Below are 16353 nucleotides of genomic sequence, written 5' to 3'. Positions count from 1 at the left end.
TCCTTCCAAATATTTCACATTTTAGTGTTTGGCTCAATCTAATGGAAAAAAGGCTGTTTGCATGAAATTTTGGCATGGTGCCGAACTCTGTCCATCATGTGCAAGTCGATCTTCGCTGAGACGCTCACTTGTATTGAGCGGCCTTTGACAGGTTAGATGGAAGATAACTCGAGTCTCCTGGCACAAACCTATAGATTTAACAATGAGATCTATTGTTCATCGGTAGCTGTCCATGGTACTGATATCAGAGCCGTTCAGTCCACAACTACCTTGATTACCATCTGGCGGATTTGAGTGTAATTTGACCAAAACTGCTCTGAAGTTCACAGACCATTTTCTCAAAATTAGTTTATTTTTTTCATGTACTGAGCCAGAAATTGCATCTTCTGTATAGCACTTACTAAACATTACCGTTATATTCCTATCTTTATTATTAAAGTTTTGACAAAGGAGTTTGTTTATATATAATTTATGATGTAATTGTTTTTTTCCTTCTTTTTTTATCTGGATGTTTACATTTTCTGATATATATTGAGTGATGAAAAATATACCCAAAATCTCCAAACCCTTTGACTCTAATATGTCAACGAAGTGAAACAAGAATTTGTAAGAACCGCACAGAACTCATGTTGAGTAATGGGTCAATCTCCACAAAAAACTAAATTAAAACAGCAATGATATTAAAGCACTAGATGGCGCAGCTGAGCTAATGTGACTGCATCTGGACCTCCTCGTGGTGTTAAATCCAGAGCCGGCCAAGCCACTAAGCGACCCTTGCAATTGCAAAGGGCCCCGTAGCCAGCAGAGGGCCCCCTAGAGTCACTCTAAAAATAATTGTTTCTGCAAGTATTCTCGTAAACACAGTCGGTTATGTTTTAAGTGTGTGTGTGTGTGTGTGTGTGTGTGTGTGTGTGTGTGTGTGTGTGTGTGTGTGTGAACTCACTGGGCGCGTTGACACCATAGACAGTAAAATAAATGGACACAGCGACCCCATTGGATTCAATGGAGACAAGTGAAGTCGTTATCTCTTTATTCCCGAGACAACTTTGCCATCGGAAAGGGTGTGTCTGCCACAGGCTGGGCTCCAGACTGACTACACATCGTGACATGTTACATTTCTTAAATAAAAATTGAAAAAAGAAATTATCGCGGCCGAAAAAATTATCGAGCTCATTTTTTTTTATAGTGCGATTAATTGATTTATCGACTATCACGACAGGCCTACTATTTACATCATTAAATTAAAGTTTATTCGTTTTTCCTCGTCAATCATTCTCCATTCATAAACGTTATTCAAAAAGGGCGCGTCTCGTGCACGGTAAAACTCTCTCCAATATATCATATGATATATTTACATTATAATGCTTGATCTCTAGATAAAAGGCTGTGGATTTTCATAAAATGACTTTATTTTGTGTATTTGTATTTTATGTTTGTTGCTGTTTTTAAACGACTCGCTACCGTCTGCCTGTTAGATCACACACATCACAAGGACTATGAATCGGCATCAAACGCACAATAACTGGAATTTAAAACTGTGAAGAAACAAATGATCAATAAACTGTTGGACAGATATACATTAGGATTTGTGCGCTCGACATTTCTTCGCTTTGTGCCGTGAACTTTTAAATGGCCACTTGAGCAGCGCAGCGCTGCACACTGTGACTCCATGTTGCTTTGAGCACATCATTCTGCACAAATATGGATTTTAATAGTTCTATTGAAATATTACCTAATTCTTATTATTGTTACTTTTGTTTATTTGAAAAATTCAAACATTTAAATGTTCTATTTATTATTATATATAATATTTTATTTAAATGTTATTCTATTTGCTCGATTTCATTTAAATTATATATAGGCTGTTGTTTGTGCCTCTTAAACTCTGGTGTCAATTAAAAATGTTTCTTTGAAGGTCAGTGAAAATCACTTTATCAGTCTTCTTATTCAGCAAGTTCATTAGTGTGTGTTCGTTGAACTGCACTGCCATTCAGCTCAGTGGTATCATAATTTTCCTTTTAGACATCAAACATGGAACTCAACTCAAGAACTCAAGGTCTTTTATTGTCATTCTGTACATGTTGCCACATAAGAACAAAATACTTAGGACCAGCAGCGTAAAAAAGATAATTAACATTCAGCATACATAGAATAATTTAAACATAATTTAATAGACTAAAAAATGTAAAAATAACATAGTAGATATAATATGTACAGTATAGTTATAAGGTAGTCATTGCTTTTCTTTAGGCCTTACTTAAAATGGTCAAAGGGGCCTCCAACCGAATTTTGCTTAGGGCCCCCAAAGGTCTAGGGCCGGCTCTGGTTAAATCCAATTAAAAACAGTACCTAGATGACTTTGTTTACCAAACGTTTGACTAAAATAACCTTAAGCTACCTGATGAGAACAAAACTTACACTTCTTGTTTGAAACCGAAATGAACTATCACACTATTGTCCTCGTTAAAGCATCTTTTGAAGATGTGTTCATTTTGAGGAGCTTTATAACATTGACACTTATGGATTAAAAATGAATCAAATGTAAAACTCAATTGATTTGAACAACGACACTATTGTCTTCTCTAAAGTTGCTTTACAGATGGGTAGAATTTGTTTCAAAGCTGATGAACTTGAAATTGAAGTAATTGTATACTTGTTGCTTTTTATTTATTTTTGAATCAACTATGTTGAATAAATGATGATCATATAATAATTTTGGGGCGGACTGTTCCTATGAATTAATATTTTCATTTGATTTTAATTTAGCTTTATGCATAAACCTCACTAAATTGAGCTATATTTTGCTTAAGCTATTAATACTATTTCTTAATGGTGTGTAGGAAAAAACAAAAACAAAATTAAACTTATGTGACTTTGCCATTTTCAGGTATGTAATATGTTTTAAATGTTTCGTCTTTGGTGCCTTAACACAGACTTTCTGCAGAGTTACGTTTGTCTTGGATTGTTTGACACAGAGGTGCTGACTGGTTTGTGGGTGGACTGTCTCTCTCGTTTTTCACTTGGCAAGACAGTAATTGAAAGATTGATGTTAAAGGGAAAATCTGGGGGAGTTTTTCTTGACCAAGAACAATACAGTATCAGGTACAGCACCCTCTCAAACACTCAACATTACTTCAGATTTCACTCCGCTGTATTTAATAATACACAGTGGGGTCTAAAAGTCTGAGAGCACACTGAAAACCTTGGATTTAAAATCTAATTTAAACTTGGACATATACAGAACAGACTTTTGTGAACATTTAAAACAAAGAAACATTCTGAACAATTTCTTTGTTATGCATCCAGATTAAAGGTATACTTCACTCAAAAATTAAAATGTATTTAGAATTTACCAATCCTCAGGCCATTCAAGATGTGCATGAGTTTGTTTCTTTATCAAAACAGTTTTAAAGAATTACATCACTTGCTCAAAAATAGATCCACTGCAGTGAATGGGTGCCGTCAGAATGAGATTCCAAACAGCTGATAAAAATGTCACAGTACTCCACAAGTAATCCGCATGACTCCAGTCCATCAATTAATTTATTGTGAAGTGAAAAGCTGTGTGTTTGTAAGAAACAAATCCATCATTAAAGGGGTTTTACTTTAAACCATTGTTTATGGCCAAAATATCAGTCCATAATCTGTAATAACTCTTCCTCCAGTGAAAAAGTAAATCCTCTGTTCTTTCACATCAAAATCCACCCACATATTTGTTTAGAACCGTTTTGTCTTTTAAACAGTTCTTGATCTGTGCATATTTGTCTCCTGATATCAGACAGGAATACTCTTTCACTGGGGGTAGAGGATAGAGGACCCGTATTTTTGCCTAAATATTTGAAAGTTAAAAACATCTTAACATCTTAATAACTAACAATCTATTTATGTATTATAATGCAATAATTGATGACCTTGAGTGGTTTGGATTATTGTGATGATTTTATCAGCTGTTTGGACTCTCATTCTGACGGCACCCATTCTCTGCAGAGATCCATTAATGAGCAAATTATGTAATGCTACATTTCTCCAAATCCATTATGATAAAGAAACAAACTCATCTACATCTACATCTGAGTACATCTTAAGCAAATTTTCAGTTTTGGGTGAACTATTCCTTCAAGAAACTTGTCGTCTCTGGCTTATTAATTGCTGGATGCAGATCGGAACATCTAAAGTGTGAACCTGAAACTTGCTTTTCCCACTCATTTTCCCATTGAAATCCCAGAAAGGCTCCTGGTTTAAATGGAGATGGATCACACTCTGATTATGCCTGTTATGTCTTTAAGTAATGTGTAACAGTCCCAATTTAACAGACATCCAGAGACACACAAACGCAGCACTGAGGCCAGCCGTGTGCTTCCAGGATCATCCAAAGCAAATGTTGATCCAGACTTCAGTCCAAGTCAGTGCGTTCTCTTCTACAGTAGTGCACAATCCCTGAGCTGCTTCCCAGCCTTCATCTCCGTCCAGGTATCTTCAAGGTTCATTGATAGGGCAATGAAACTGTATGTAAATGGAACAACCCGGCGCATGGACTTCTGGCCATTAGTCTTCCCTAAAGCCCCAATGTGACTTTTAATCAACGTCAAACAGGGGAAAAGAGACAGAGGAGAAAGTTTAATGACGGAGATGATATATTTAAAGAGGAACAAAGTAATGCCAGGAAACTATGATAGAATACTATTTTCGAGATGGACGAGATCATTGCAAAAATTTATTTTTATTTCTCTTACAAAGAAAACTATTATAACAACATACAACAATCAAAAAAGCCAATTTCTTTCACTGTTGTCATGATAATTTCCCTTAAACCCTTTTTCTATCCATGGATAAAAGAGAACAGGCTTCACAGGGAAGAAAAGCCAGATAATTTAAACACAGATGTGCAAAGGAAACAAAGCATGCAAGAACCAGACAAATTTGCTACAAGTTAACCTGTCAGATAAATACTACTAATTTACAAAAGAAGAAATGAGATAATAATTCAACAAAACTAGGGTGGTGTATTTACCTCCTGTAATATACAACATGGTCTCTGAACGTTGTAAACATTTCGTACACACTCACAGCTATTTCGATCTATAGGTAGGCGTCCTGATTTAAAGCCGTTTTGCCGTCAGGATGGGATAACCGGGAATGCTGACTTGGATCCTGTGATTAATTCAAGCAACGGCCCTAATTAAAAGCAGCCAAAAAGGACCATGACTAGTCCTGCCAGAAATGCAATACTGGACCAATGTTAAGGTAAAGAAGGTCAGAAATACATCCAACTCAAACTAAGAGCTTTGGTTTATTTTAATTTAATTGCTTAAATATGGGCTTTACAAGCCGTATAAAAAGCACTGCTTCAAGGAAAGCTTTCGGTTGTTTGGTGAGGTCTGTTTAGTTCCAACTGTAAGGCACTCAATAAATATAACTCTGTCAGACGATTGCAGTTGGGTAAATCAATCTGTTGATGACTGGTGAACGAAGGATAAAAGCTGATAATGAAGATTTTCATTAACATAACTTAATAGAAAAGAAAAATGTATGCTGCATTTATTTGATCAAGATAGAGAAAAAACAGTAATGTTGTGAAATATCACATCATATTTTTCTATCTAAACATATTTTAAAATGTACTTTATGTGATGCAAAGCTGTATTTTCAGCATCATTACTCCAGTCTTCAGTGTCACATGATCCGTCAGAAATCATTCTAATATGCAGATTTTCTGCTCCACAATGTATTATTATTATTTTTATTATTATTAATGTTTCTAACATTTATAATGATTGAAAACAGTTGACATTTTAAAAAAAATTTCATGTTTTGTAGACACTGATACATTTCTCCTTCAAGGATTCTTTGAAGAATAAAAAACAACAGCTTTAAGTTTAAAATAGTTTTTTTTTATCCATGTTAATGTCTCTACTGTCATTTTTTATCAATTTAATGCATCTTTGCAGAATATTAATTTCCTAAAAGAATTACTGATCCCAAACTTTGAATGTTTAAATACAAAAAAAAAAAAAAGAATTTACTCCTGCTGCATTGTTGCAATGGGTAATATAGTGCTATAACTGAGTGCAATACCCCTCTTTTTTGAGGATATGAATTGCTTCAGTTATCAGGAAAACAATATCCGTGTACGATACATCCAGAAACTTCAATATTCCCCACTGGAAACCTTTCCCAGCCGCATTTGGTTAAGCAACATAAAAGTTAAATAAATTATCCCAGCACATGCACGCTACTCAAAGAAAGCTTGATCTAGCACACTGGCAAACACTTTCGAGCATCCGTGTCTGTTTCTTTGGTTAAAAGCTTTAACACAGTGAAAAAGCACTTAGCATCAAGCAATATTAACTACAAATGTAGTGTACTTAGACACAGAGACCCTATTTCATTTGAAACGCAATTGACTTAAACGTACAACTTTCTGTGATCAATTAAGGCACAGAAATTTAAATTACCCTAAATTATTTGCCTTAACTTGAACATAGATGCTTTACAAAAATATTCCGTCTATGACTCAAGTTCCAAATACATTAATTAATCTATGGCTTTATAAGTTACTTTTATCAAATACACATAACTTAAATGCTTAAGTTAAAAAAGCACAAAAAGAGATATTTGATCACAAACTGTCATGCAGATGTTGTTCAGTGCTTTAAATGATATATTATAAACATGCCAAGACAAGTAAATAATAACATAATGATAATGAAATACTCGATCCATCTCTATTCCTTCAATTCCAAATAATCCATCCTATGACAATGAATCCCAGAGGTCAAAAGGTCCAGAATAATGTATTACAACAACAAAGTCCAATGTAAAAAATACTTCCCTTTCAACAGGCTCATAAATACTTATGTTAGCAAGGGAATGTAGTTCAGCGAGACAGGATGAGCATCCTAGTAAGGTTTGTGCTTTAAAACCATGCTGTTTGTTTGAAGGTTCCATGTTTACATAATTGTCTGTTCAATATGGCCGCCACACGCCTTCATCCATTCTACCAGCAGGATTGAGAAGAGTGGGGGAGTTGCTATGACTTCCATCTCCCTCCACCCCCCCACCTCCATCGGCCTGGACCGGGAGGTTGGGGTTGACCAGGCTGGTTCCTGTGGATGCACTAGTACAAGGTGGCATCATCCGGGTGGGCGATCGGTCTCCTCCTGGAACCATAGAGAACTGGTAGGAGCCCGAGGAGGCGCCGTAGTAGAGATAAGGTGTGCTGCTGCTCTGGAAGGGTCCACTTTGGCTCTGGGTGGAGCCGGGGTACGGCGGGGGAAGGTAGGTGTGGTAGTGAGCGCTGCCAAGTGACATACCAGTGGTGACGGGGGTGGGCGTGTACGTGAAGGCGGCCGGATAGTGCATTCTGGGACTGGAAAATCGGCTCTCGGTGAGTGATGAGAAAGTGGGGAACTGACGCTCAAACTGGCCAGGAAAAGGACTCAAATCTGTCGAACCTACAGAAAAGCAAAGATTGAGGTTACTTTTTATAGACGTATGGAAGAATTTGAAAACAGAAATTCCAGCAATGGACAATCATGACAACAACCTCTTCATTTAACTACAACACTGTTTAGCTAAGTGCATGAACATAGCCACTATGTTAAAACTGTGTTTTAAAAACTAGTTTGAAAAACTCGAAATCATGGGGTTATTGGTCTTACTTTTTGGATTCAACTTAGACCAATCTTCCTTTTATAACTAAATTTAAAGGGTTAGTTCACCCAAAAATTTAAATTAGCCCATAAATTACTCATCCTCAAGTCATCCTAGGTGTATATGACATTCTTCTTTCAGAAGAATCCAGTTGGAGTTATATAAAAAATTGTGTTTTCCAGCTCCGGGGGGTAAACAACGGCCTTTTGTAGCGAAACGATGAGTTTTTGTCAGAAAAATATACATTTTCAAAACATAATAATCACTTTAATCTAGCTTGCGCTCACAATTGTAACTTAAGCAGCTCCAGGGGAATGACGTATGAGGTCAGCTTTGCACATGCACCACTCAGAAGTGACAAACACGAAAGTGCAGTGGAGAAAACAAAATAAAAACAAGTCACTAATCAGAAGTACAAAACGAGGATTTGTAAAGAAATATATCAGAGGATTTCGATATAAGCCAAGAGGAGACTAGTTTTCCTTTGCTAAGTAAGAAAACTTGCTTCCTTTGCTCCTGTTAACAAACCGTGGTTTTCATGAGACTCACTGGTGCATGCACAATGCTGACCTCATACGTCATCAGCCCAGAGTTGCTTCCATGTACAACCGTTGGTGCAAGCTACATTAAAGTGATTATTACGTTTTGAATATGGATATTTTTCTTACAAAAACGCATCGATTTGCTACAGGAGGCCTTTGTTTACCCCCTGGAGCTGTGTGAGACCCTTTTTTAATGGATGGGCACTTTTTATTTAATTTCTTTTGGACTGATGCATGCAACACCCACTGAGTGCCATGAAACAGCTTGAAAGATCAAAGAAAATTTTTAATATAACTCTGACTGGATTCATCTGAAAGAAGAAAGTCATACACCCAGGATGACTTGAGGGTGAGTAATTTATGGGCTAATTATCATTTTGGGGTGAACTAACCATTTAAAGAGTTATGAACAGTCTTGAAGAAAAAAATAAATATGAATAACTTTTTTAAGATAGAAAAAGCAGTTTATGCAACTGACCCAAGAGTTATTTTTTATTATGTGACTTCATTATTTTTTTATTTTTGATAAAAACAAAATAAAAAATGATACATCTATTACAATTTAAATAACTGTTTTCTATTTGAATATAATTTAAAATGTAATTTATTCCTGTGGTGGCAATGCTGAATTTTCAGCATCATTAGTCCAAGTCTTCAGTGTCACATGATCAAAAGTTCTAACTAAAAACAATTTATTTAAAAAATAAATATTTTCTAACGTTATAAATGTATAACTGCCACAAATGTATTAATTTCTTATAAAATATGTATAAAATTTAAAAATGTTTTCACAAATCCAGTGCATTTTAAACAAAACTAATAAAAAAGAAAAGAAAAAAAGAAGCTATTTAAATTACAGAATGTAACTATTAAAAAAAACACAATTAACTTTAAATTGGAGACATGCAGAGGAGGACAGTTTATCGATTAGTTGGCTTCACTTCATTGTGGTTTTGCCTCTTTGTCAAAGACAAGTTCATGTGTATGTGTATTCATGTGTGCGGTTATATGTCTCAGTTCATTTGTGTCTCCTGGGCATTTATATGCCTCTGTATGCTGTGTGCATGTTTAAATTGTTCCTGTGCATACAAAAAGTGTGTGTGTGCATCTGCATTGGTTGCCGCACATAAAACACAACAAGGATGCATAATCGGTCACACATTTGGTAACGTTTAGGAGGGGCGCAAAGCAGCATTGTAGTGAGAGAGACAGACGTCTGCACTTTTGTGGGCTCCTGGTATCTTCAGCATTATAAACCCAGGCAAAAACTGTCCATCTGCCCTTTTGTCCTTAACATATTCTTTATTCCCCTCCAAAAATCAGAAACCACTAATGGTCTGTAGCTAGCGCTAGTGCCAAGGGGTAGAGGAACAAAAAGAAACTGCCTCGCCTCCCTGGCGCGGAGCTGTTTTCATAAATCACACGGCGTCTTTCTTGTCACCATGTCTGCGGGCCGACTGGGTGGCATGGTTAAATGTGGGTGATTTGCAGAGGCACAGCTTGTCGCTATCGCTAGTTTCCCTTTCCCCTCTACACCCATCCCCTTTTTCTCTTATATTTAAAATCTTTGGTTTGAGCATCTGACGATAATGGTTCTCTATGGCTAATTTAGAAGTTTAAGTCATGTCTACATGAGGAATGATGTCACCATACAACACAGTGCAGTAGTTTTTACTATTTTGCATGCTACAATGCTAAAGCTAAACCTATAACTTTCTAAATTTGGCAGGCAAGTACATAAACGCATATGCTTCAAACTCAATTTCACTTTTTTGGGGGAAATGAATCAGACCTATAATTCATATTGCAACCAGTATTGCTAAAGCTAAAACTATTAATTTTGTATATATATTTAGAATTTATTTAGACTTTTACAATAAATATTTAATTATATAGAATTGTTAGAACTACTTAGAAATATTTTCTAAACAAAACTAATAAATGACAAAGCACATTAAACTAAACATTTAAATTAAATATTTAAATTAAATAGTAAATAGAACATGCTAAATGAAAATATAAAAATAAAAGAGTTAATACAAAATATAAAGAAAACCTATGACAATACATAAGATTAAAATAACACTGAATGCAAAAAGTTTTTTCTGTCAAGTGCTGCTATAGTTGTCATTTACAGATAGTTTTCTCTTTCAGGTCTAATACTGTTATGCCAGAGCAGCAGTTTGAAGAGAAGAAAAATTATCTTAAGATCAACAGCATTTCATTTTTCCGGAAATGTTTGAATAAGTTATTTTTGCACATTTTCTTGCTCACAGAAAAAAAATTACACATTTTACCTTTAAAACTGACATGATCTGAATAACAATAACCCAAGTTTAAGTTTTTAGTATCTCTATCGCCCCCTTGAGTACGGAAGTATATTACCACTACCGCAACACAAAATGTTGCAAAGACTAATACTCCTGAAGAGTTTTGTATCTGCAATAGACAACAATGCATATTTGCTCTGTTACTCTTACAGTTAATTTGGAGGAGACATCAAAGAGCTGTATCCTTATCTCACACCAAACCTATTATTAACAAAAGCTCATGCGCTAGCATCAAATGAAATGATGATATACCTAAACTAATTAAACACGACAGGTGGGTGGCAGGCATCCAGAAGCTGACAGCCAGCGCTCAGGTGAGGGAGATTCTTGTTTAATCACTTTAAGCCTCTCCTGGTTCTCAGGAATGGATGAGGGTGTAGTATGGCAGTAAAAGAGAGAGAATGAAAACACTTACTTGGCACTGAATCAAACAGGTGTTTGGAAATGGAAACTAGTCTGTCTACATTTATTCTTTAAAGGTGACATTTCTGGGTGTGTTGCAGGGCACACAAGGAAAAATTAGCTTATGGGGTGCAAGTCGGGCAAATGAGTGGCCTTCCACTCCCCAAAAGGTTCTCTGGGAAGCGTAACGCTATAAAGCGGCTTTATTTGCCCGCCACTGGCCTGTTATTATGTCTTGGTCTGTTATTAACAATATACTATGCAGGATCAAAGCCATGGAAAGAGGAGCAAAGGAAACCTTTTTTTCTCTCCCCCACGAGTTTTAAAAATACTCTCATGGTGCAGTCCAATTTTAAAAACAGTCTCCGTTTACATGTATAGCACTATTAGCTAATAAAAATCGAGCGAATTTGAGACTGTTTCTAATGAATTATGACACTGAAATGTAATGCTATGGTTTGTTAAATATGACTGACAAACCATTACAGAAAAATTATCATTTCAGAAAATAGCCCTCCCAAAAAAATCTGACTGAACAGTCATCCAACACATTACGTAGCAAATTCCCAAAAATATTTGGAGCACTTTTGTACACTTTTGTCAAGAGCTTGTATAGAATACATTAGTGTAATCTGTTATCGTTTATGGCAGCATTTAAATAAAAAACAAGCTGGTTAAAGGTAAAGGTTTTTTTTTTATTTTTAAAAAGGTAGTTTTTTAGAAACCTCTTGAAATTTGTAATTTATATTTTTTGCAATTCTGCTTGTTGGCACATTCAAAAAAAAAAATGTGTTGAAATAGTGGTGCACCATGAATATTTAAATTCAGTTACTGTGATTTTTTTTCTGCAAATGAGGTTCAAATTCAGCTCAATCACCAAACTCATTGCCATTTAAATGATGAAATTTGGTAAAGTTCATTTTAGGAGAAAAATGTATTAAAAAATTAGATTTGAGATTTAATTTAAAAACTGTAAATATCTCTCAGTAGTAAATTCACCTTTACATTTTCAAATATCATTCAAAAGTTGTATAAACGAAGCTGCATTATTCACACAAATCCCCATCTTTCTAAATGTGCAAACCACCATAAAACGTGACCTCCCCACTGCCCACTGCAGTGTCTGACGCGAGGGGTAGGGGGCGCACCTGCTGTAGGGCTGAGGCTGGAGGTTACCTGGGAGGCGTCTGGGCACATCGCTGATGGAGGGCAGCCCTGTGGCCCGGCTGGATGAGAGCGGGGTGGTGGAATGCACAGACGGGGAGGCCATGGGACTCAGGTAAGACGGGTATGTCTGGTCATATGACCAAGGTGGGGAAGACTGAGCCTGGCGTGGATCTAAAAGTACAAAAGAAAAGAAAGCAAAGTAGTTAAAGGCATAGTCCACCCAAAGATGCAAACTCTGTCAACATTTACTTGCATGTTGGTTCAAACCTATATGATATATGACAGTATATATATAATCTTAGCAGCCACAACTCCTCACACACTCTATATAGACAAATTCTTTTTTTACTTATCTTGATGTTGTAAATATATTTACATATATATATATATATATATATATAATGTATGTATGTATATATATATATATATATATATATATATATATATATATATATATATATATATATATATATATATGTGTGTGTATATATATATATTTACAACATCAAGATAAGTAAAAAAAAAAAAATGTGTATATAGAGAGTGTGAGGAGTTGTGGCTGCTAAGAGATCCTGCTTCGCGACAAAATTCAACTAGAAAGAGATGCCGATCTCGCTTGTGTTTTACCCGACAGGTGAGTTGTTTTGAATCGTATCTTTACAGAAAACATATTCTATTATAAAGAGCAACAAGATTAGTATTATGGGGCATACAAGCCAAACGTGGGGCATCGCGTCTCTAGACCCGCGCGAGGACGAGTCTGATCCATAGTCTGATTGCGTCTTTGCATTGACTTTGTATGTAATCTACTCGCGCAAATCGTTGAACTCGCATTTGCTATGTATGCCCAATTATTGTGTTTGAATGGACACGAGTGTATATATTTGTTAAACAAGTGGTAATTGTTTTCATATGGTCTGATTGATGGTCGTCAGTGGTTGGGTAGAAGACAACAAATCCCATCATTCCCTGCTCCTTCTTAGCGTCATCAAACCACGCGATTGTTATTGTTTTGGTTGTACGCCCTCTAGTGGCAGGTCCTACAACCTGTATCCTTAAGTCACTGGGGTATATTTTCTAGCAATAGCCATCATATGGGTCAAAATGATAGGTTTTTCTTTTATGCCAAAAATCATTAGGATATTAAGTAAAGATCATGTTCCATGAAGATATTTTTTACATTTCCTACTGTAAATATATTACAATTTTAATTTTTGATAAGTAATATGCATTGCTAAGAACTTCATTTGGACAATTTCAAAGGCAATTTTCTTAATATTAAAATTTTTTTGCAACCTCAGATTCCAGATTTTCAAATAGTTATAATGTAATTTTGGTATATTATACCAAATATTGTCCTATCCTAACAAACCATACATCAATGGAAAGCTTATTCATTCAGCCCCCTAAATGATGTATAAATCAAATTTTGAAAAAACTATGACTTATAGTTTTGTGGTCCAGGGTCACATATGTTAATTAATTAGTATAACCTGTCATTAACTTAATTAAAACTGACAATTCAACTGTTCTATTTATATATGTATGTCTCATATAAAGTCTTTGTGTGGTAAGCAAATACAATGTGATCCCTTGAGCAAAGCATTTAAATGAAGGCATTCTCAAATGTTTGTCTGAGATGAAATATTACACGCCTCATAATTCAAGCTTTCTGTCATGCCAAGTATCAATTTTAAAGCAGGCAAATAATCGCTAAAGTCAACAAAATACGGTTCATTCCTTCTCAGATTCATTCACTTGGCTTGCACACGGTACAGTAACAGGAGCCAGAGTACAGGACATGCGCTCTCAGAGCAGTAATTAAGGACAGGTGATATCCTGTTCTCTCACAGTGATACAACGCACTGCCCTAGGCTGTCCACACTCGGTTTCCACTTGTCCATCATGCTGCAGTGTGTGATTTCAGCTCAGATAAACCACTTTTTGCTGAGATGAATAGACATTACTGTAACAGTGACAGACACCAGATATGCTGAATTGCTGGGGAGGATGACTAAACATAATCGCTGTTCGTTACAGAAACAACAATTCTGACTAACAGGTTAGGGGCGATTTAAAGGATAATTTACTTCATTCGTGTGGTTTTGCAAATGTGCAGATGATATCAATAAAACAGGAACATAAGAAACATGCATGTTAGTAAATTAACATTGCCTGGGAAACTGATTAATTACAACAACATCAAGCCTAAAAGGCTAAATATAGAGAGTGTGAGGAGGTTGTGGCTGCTAAAAAATCCATCCATTCTTCAAACCACTTCTCTTTTTTCTATCTATCTTTGTAAATACTTCTAAGCAAGGCTATCTATCTATATGCAATCCCATACCTGTAATCTGAGTCTGCCCCTGAGGTGTGAAGGAGTTGGGGCTGCTAAGCGAGGGCCGTGGCGTTTGTGTTGGCACAGTAACCCGCATGGTGGTCTGCCGGATGCGCTCCAGTTCACTGAGACGGTCAGAGAACAGTCCAGCCTTCGGCGAGTCATCCAACTTCGGCCTGTGCCCTGCAATCAACATATACTGCCTTTAATTAAAAAAAAAAATCTCAAAAAAGGGCTCCATGTAAAAACAAGCAACATGTAGTGTGATTCATGAACAAATGATTGTTATGAACCAGTTCTTTCGAATCATTAAAAAAGACTCATAAACTACTGGATTGAGGTTAATGTGTGCCAAATACATAAAACTTAAAAAGTTAAATATGATACACATCCATCCATTCCCCAAACCCTCTGTCCTCTTTCTAAGATTGTTTGGATTCTGAAGCTTATCCCAGAGTAATTAAATATGATATATTTATTATATCACACCACATTTGCACCCTAAATGTATCCATGGTCAACAATAATTGTAATATATTATGCAAGTGTTACATGTCCAAATATTAATACAGAACTTATATTATTAGAAAGTATATCTATCCATCCATCGGCCTAAAATTATATATAATTTTTATACTGTAACATAACCCCCCCCCCCCAACACACATATATTAACACATAATTTTCTGTAAAAAGTTTATAGTGGGTTTTAAAAATTGATTATATCTCCTAGCATAAAAAAATGTTAGCCAGTCTATGATGTGTAGGTATGGCATAGGTTTGACTATGAGACAGGTGTTCCATTTCCCCTCTTTATAAGGGCTTTCATTATGCCCCATGGCATTTGAGTCTTTCAAGCCACAATCTACTGTGACTTTGCCATATGGAATCAAACCGAATCTAATTTCATTTCCATAAAAAAAGTTTTAAATATTACATATTCCATATCCTTAAAATATCTATTAATCTGTCCCATCAGGGTGGGGATTTGGCTTTGACAATGAAGTGCTATGTTTGGCATATAATAACATTTTGTTGGCACACACTGAACACTCAACCTTCCCAGACAAGACCAAACCCATATAATACAAGACCGCATGTGCCTCCTCTGTGTAGGACGCATGATGACACTGGCCAGCACCTTTCTGGAACGCTATAACAAGAGCGTTTAAGAGTCCATAGCCTCAAGTCTATTCTTGGCAAATTAGAGGAGGGATAAGACAGCAGTGCGGCCCAATACACAACTAGCCCCTTTTTCCACATTAAAATGGCCCAGTGTCTCCCTCAGACTGCAGTGTTTTTTTCTGTGACGGCTGTAAAGTAAATATCAAACAGGAGAAAGAGAAAAACTCCTGCTGGAGTTGGCAGCGCTCCAGTTGGCACAGACAGAACACGTTACCTCTATATCTTGACTAACCGGCCTGGGCCAGAAGAACAAAGAGAAGCAGCAGACTCTCAGAAACGTTTCTTAATCAAATCGTTAAAGCACTTTAGAATGTCTAGAATATGAACTACTGTATGAATCAGTATTTAAGGTGTCCTTTTTTAGTATCTTAATATGTAAAGACAGCTTTAAGTAAATCATAGTTGCTGCTAGACTCTATTTAGAGAAGGAATCGTTCATCTCAGCCTCCCCTAAAAATCTGAGTTTATCTGTCAGCACCTTTACAAATCTGTGATTATGTGATTTGTCTTAACGTTTAGTGTCTGCAGTGAGTTATTTCAGTTAGAGTTTGAGGTTATTTCATTCTCAATTCTTCACAAAAAGAAAAAAGAAAAGAAAAAAGTAGTACTTAGTATTTTTGTCTTGTTTTTCATTACACATTTATAAACATTTTTAAGTCAAGACACTTACTTAAAGTGATAGATCACCCAAAAATTAACATTTTGTCATCATTTATTCACCCTCAAGTTGTTCCAC

General features: G+C 35.9%; 1 protein-coding gene across 3 annotated transcripts in view; it reads right to left on the bottom strand.

Moving 5' to 3' along the window:
- Positions 1-5517: 5517 nt before the first annotated feature.
- runx2b (RUNX family transcription factor 2b) overlaps positions 5518-16353 on the bottom strand; it is a 44363-nt gene continuing 33527 nt past the window's right edge. The window contains exons 6-8 of one of the 3 annotated variants that reach the window (XM_059512195.1): positions 14442-14615; positions 12104-12265; positions 5518-7454 (exon numbers count right to left, since the gene is read on the bottom strand). In XM_059512195.1, the coding sequence (XP_059368178.1) occupies positions 6967-7454; positions 12104-12265; positions 14442-14615 (824 nt within the window). In that variant the 3' untranslated portion in view covers positions 5518-6966. Of the gene's footprint in view, positions 7455-12075; positions 12266-14441; positions 14616-16353 lie in introns of all 3 variants that reach the window. The other 2 variants (XM_059512198.1, XM_059512197.1) reach the window with 2 other exon arrangements.

The sequence above is a fragment of the Carassius carassius genome, chromosome 27 (genome assembly GCF_963082965.1).
Source record: "Carassius carassius chromosome 27, fCarCar2.1, whole genome shotgun sequence".
NCBI lineage: Eukaryota > Metazoa > Chordata > Actinopteri > Cypriniformes > Cyprinidae > Carassius > Carassius carassius.
The sequence above is the reverse complement of the archived record's forward strand: the minus strand, read 5'-3'. Positions and strand labels throughout refer to the sequence as shown.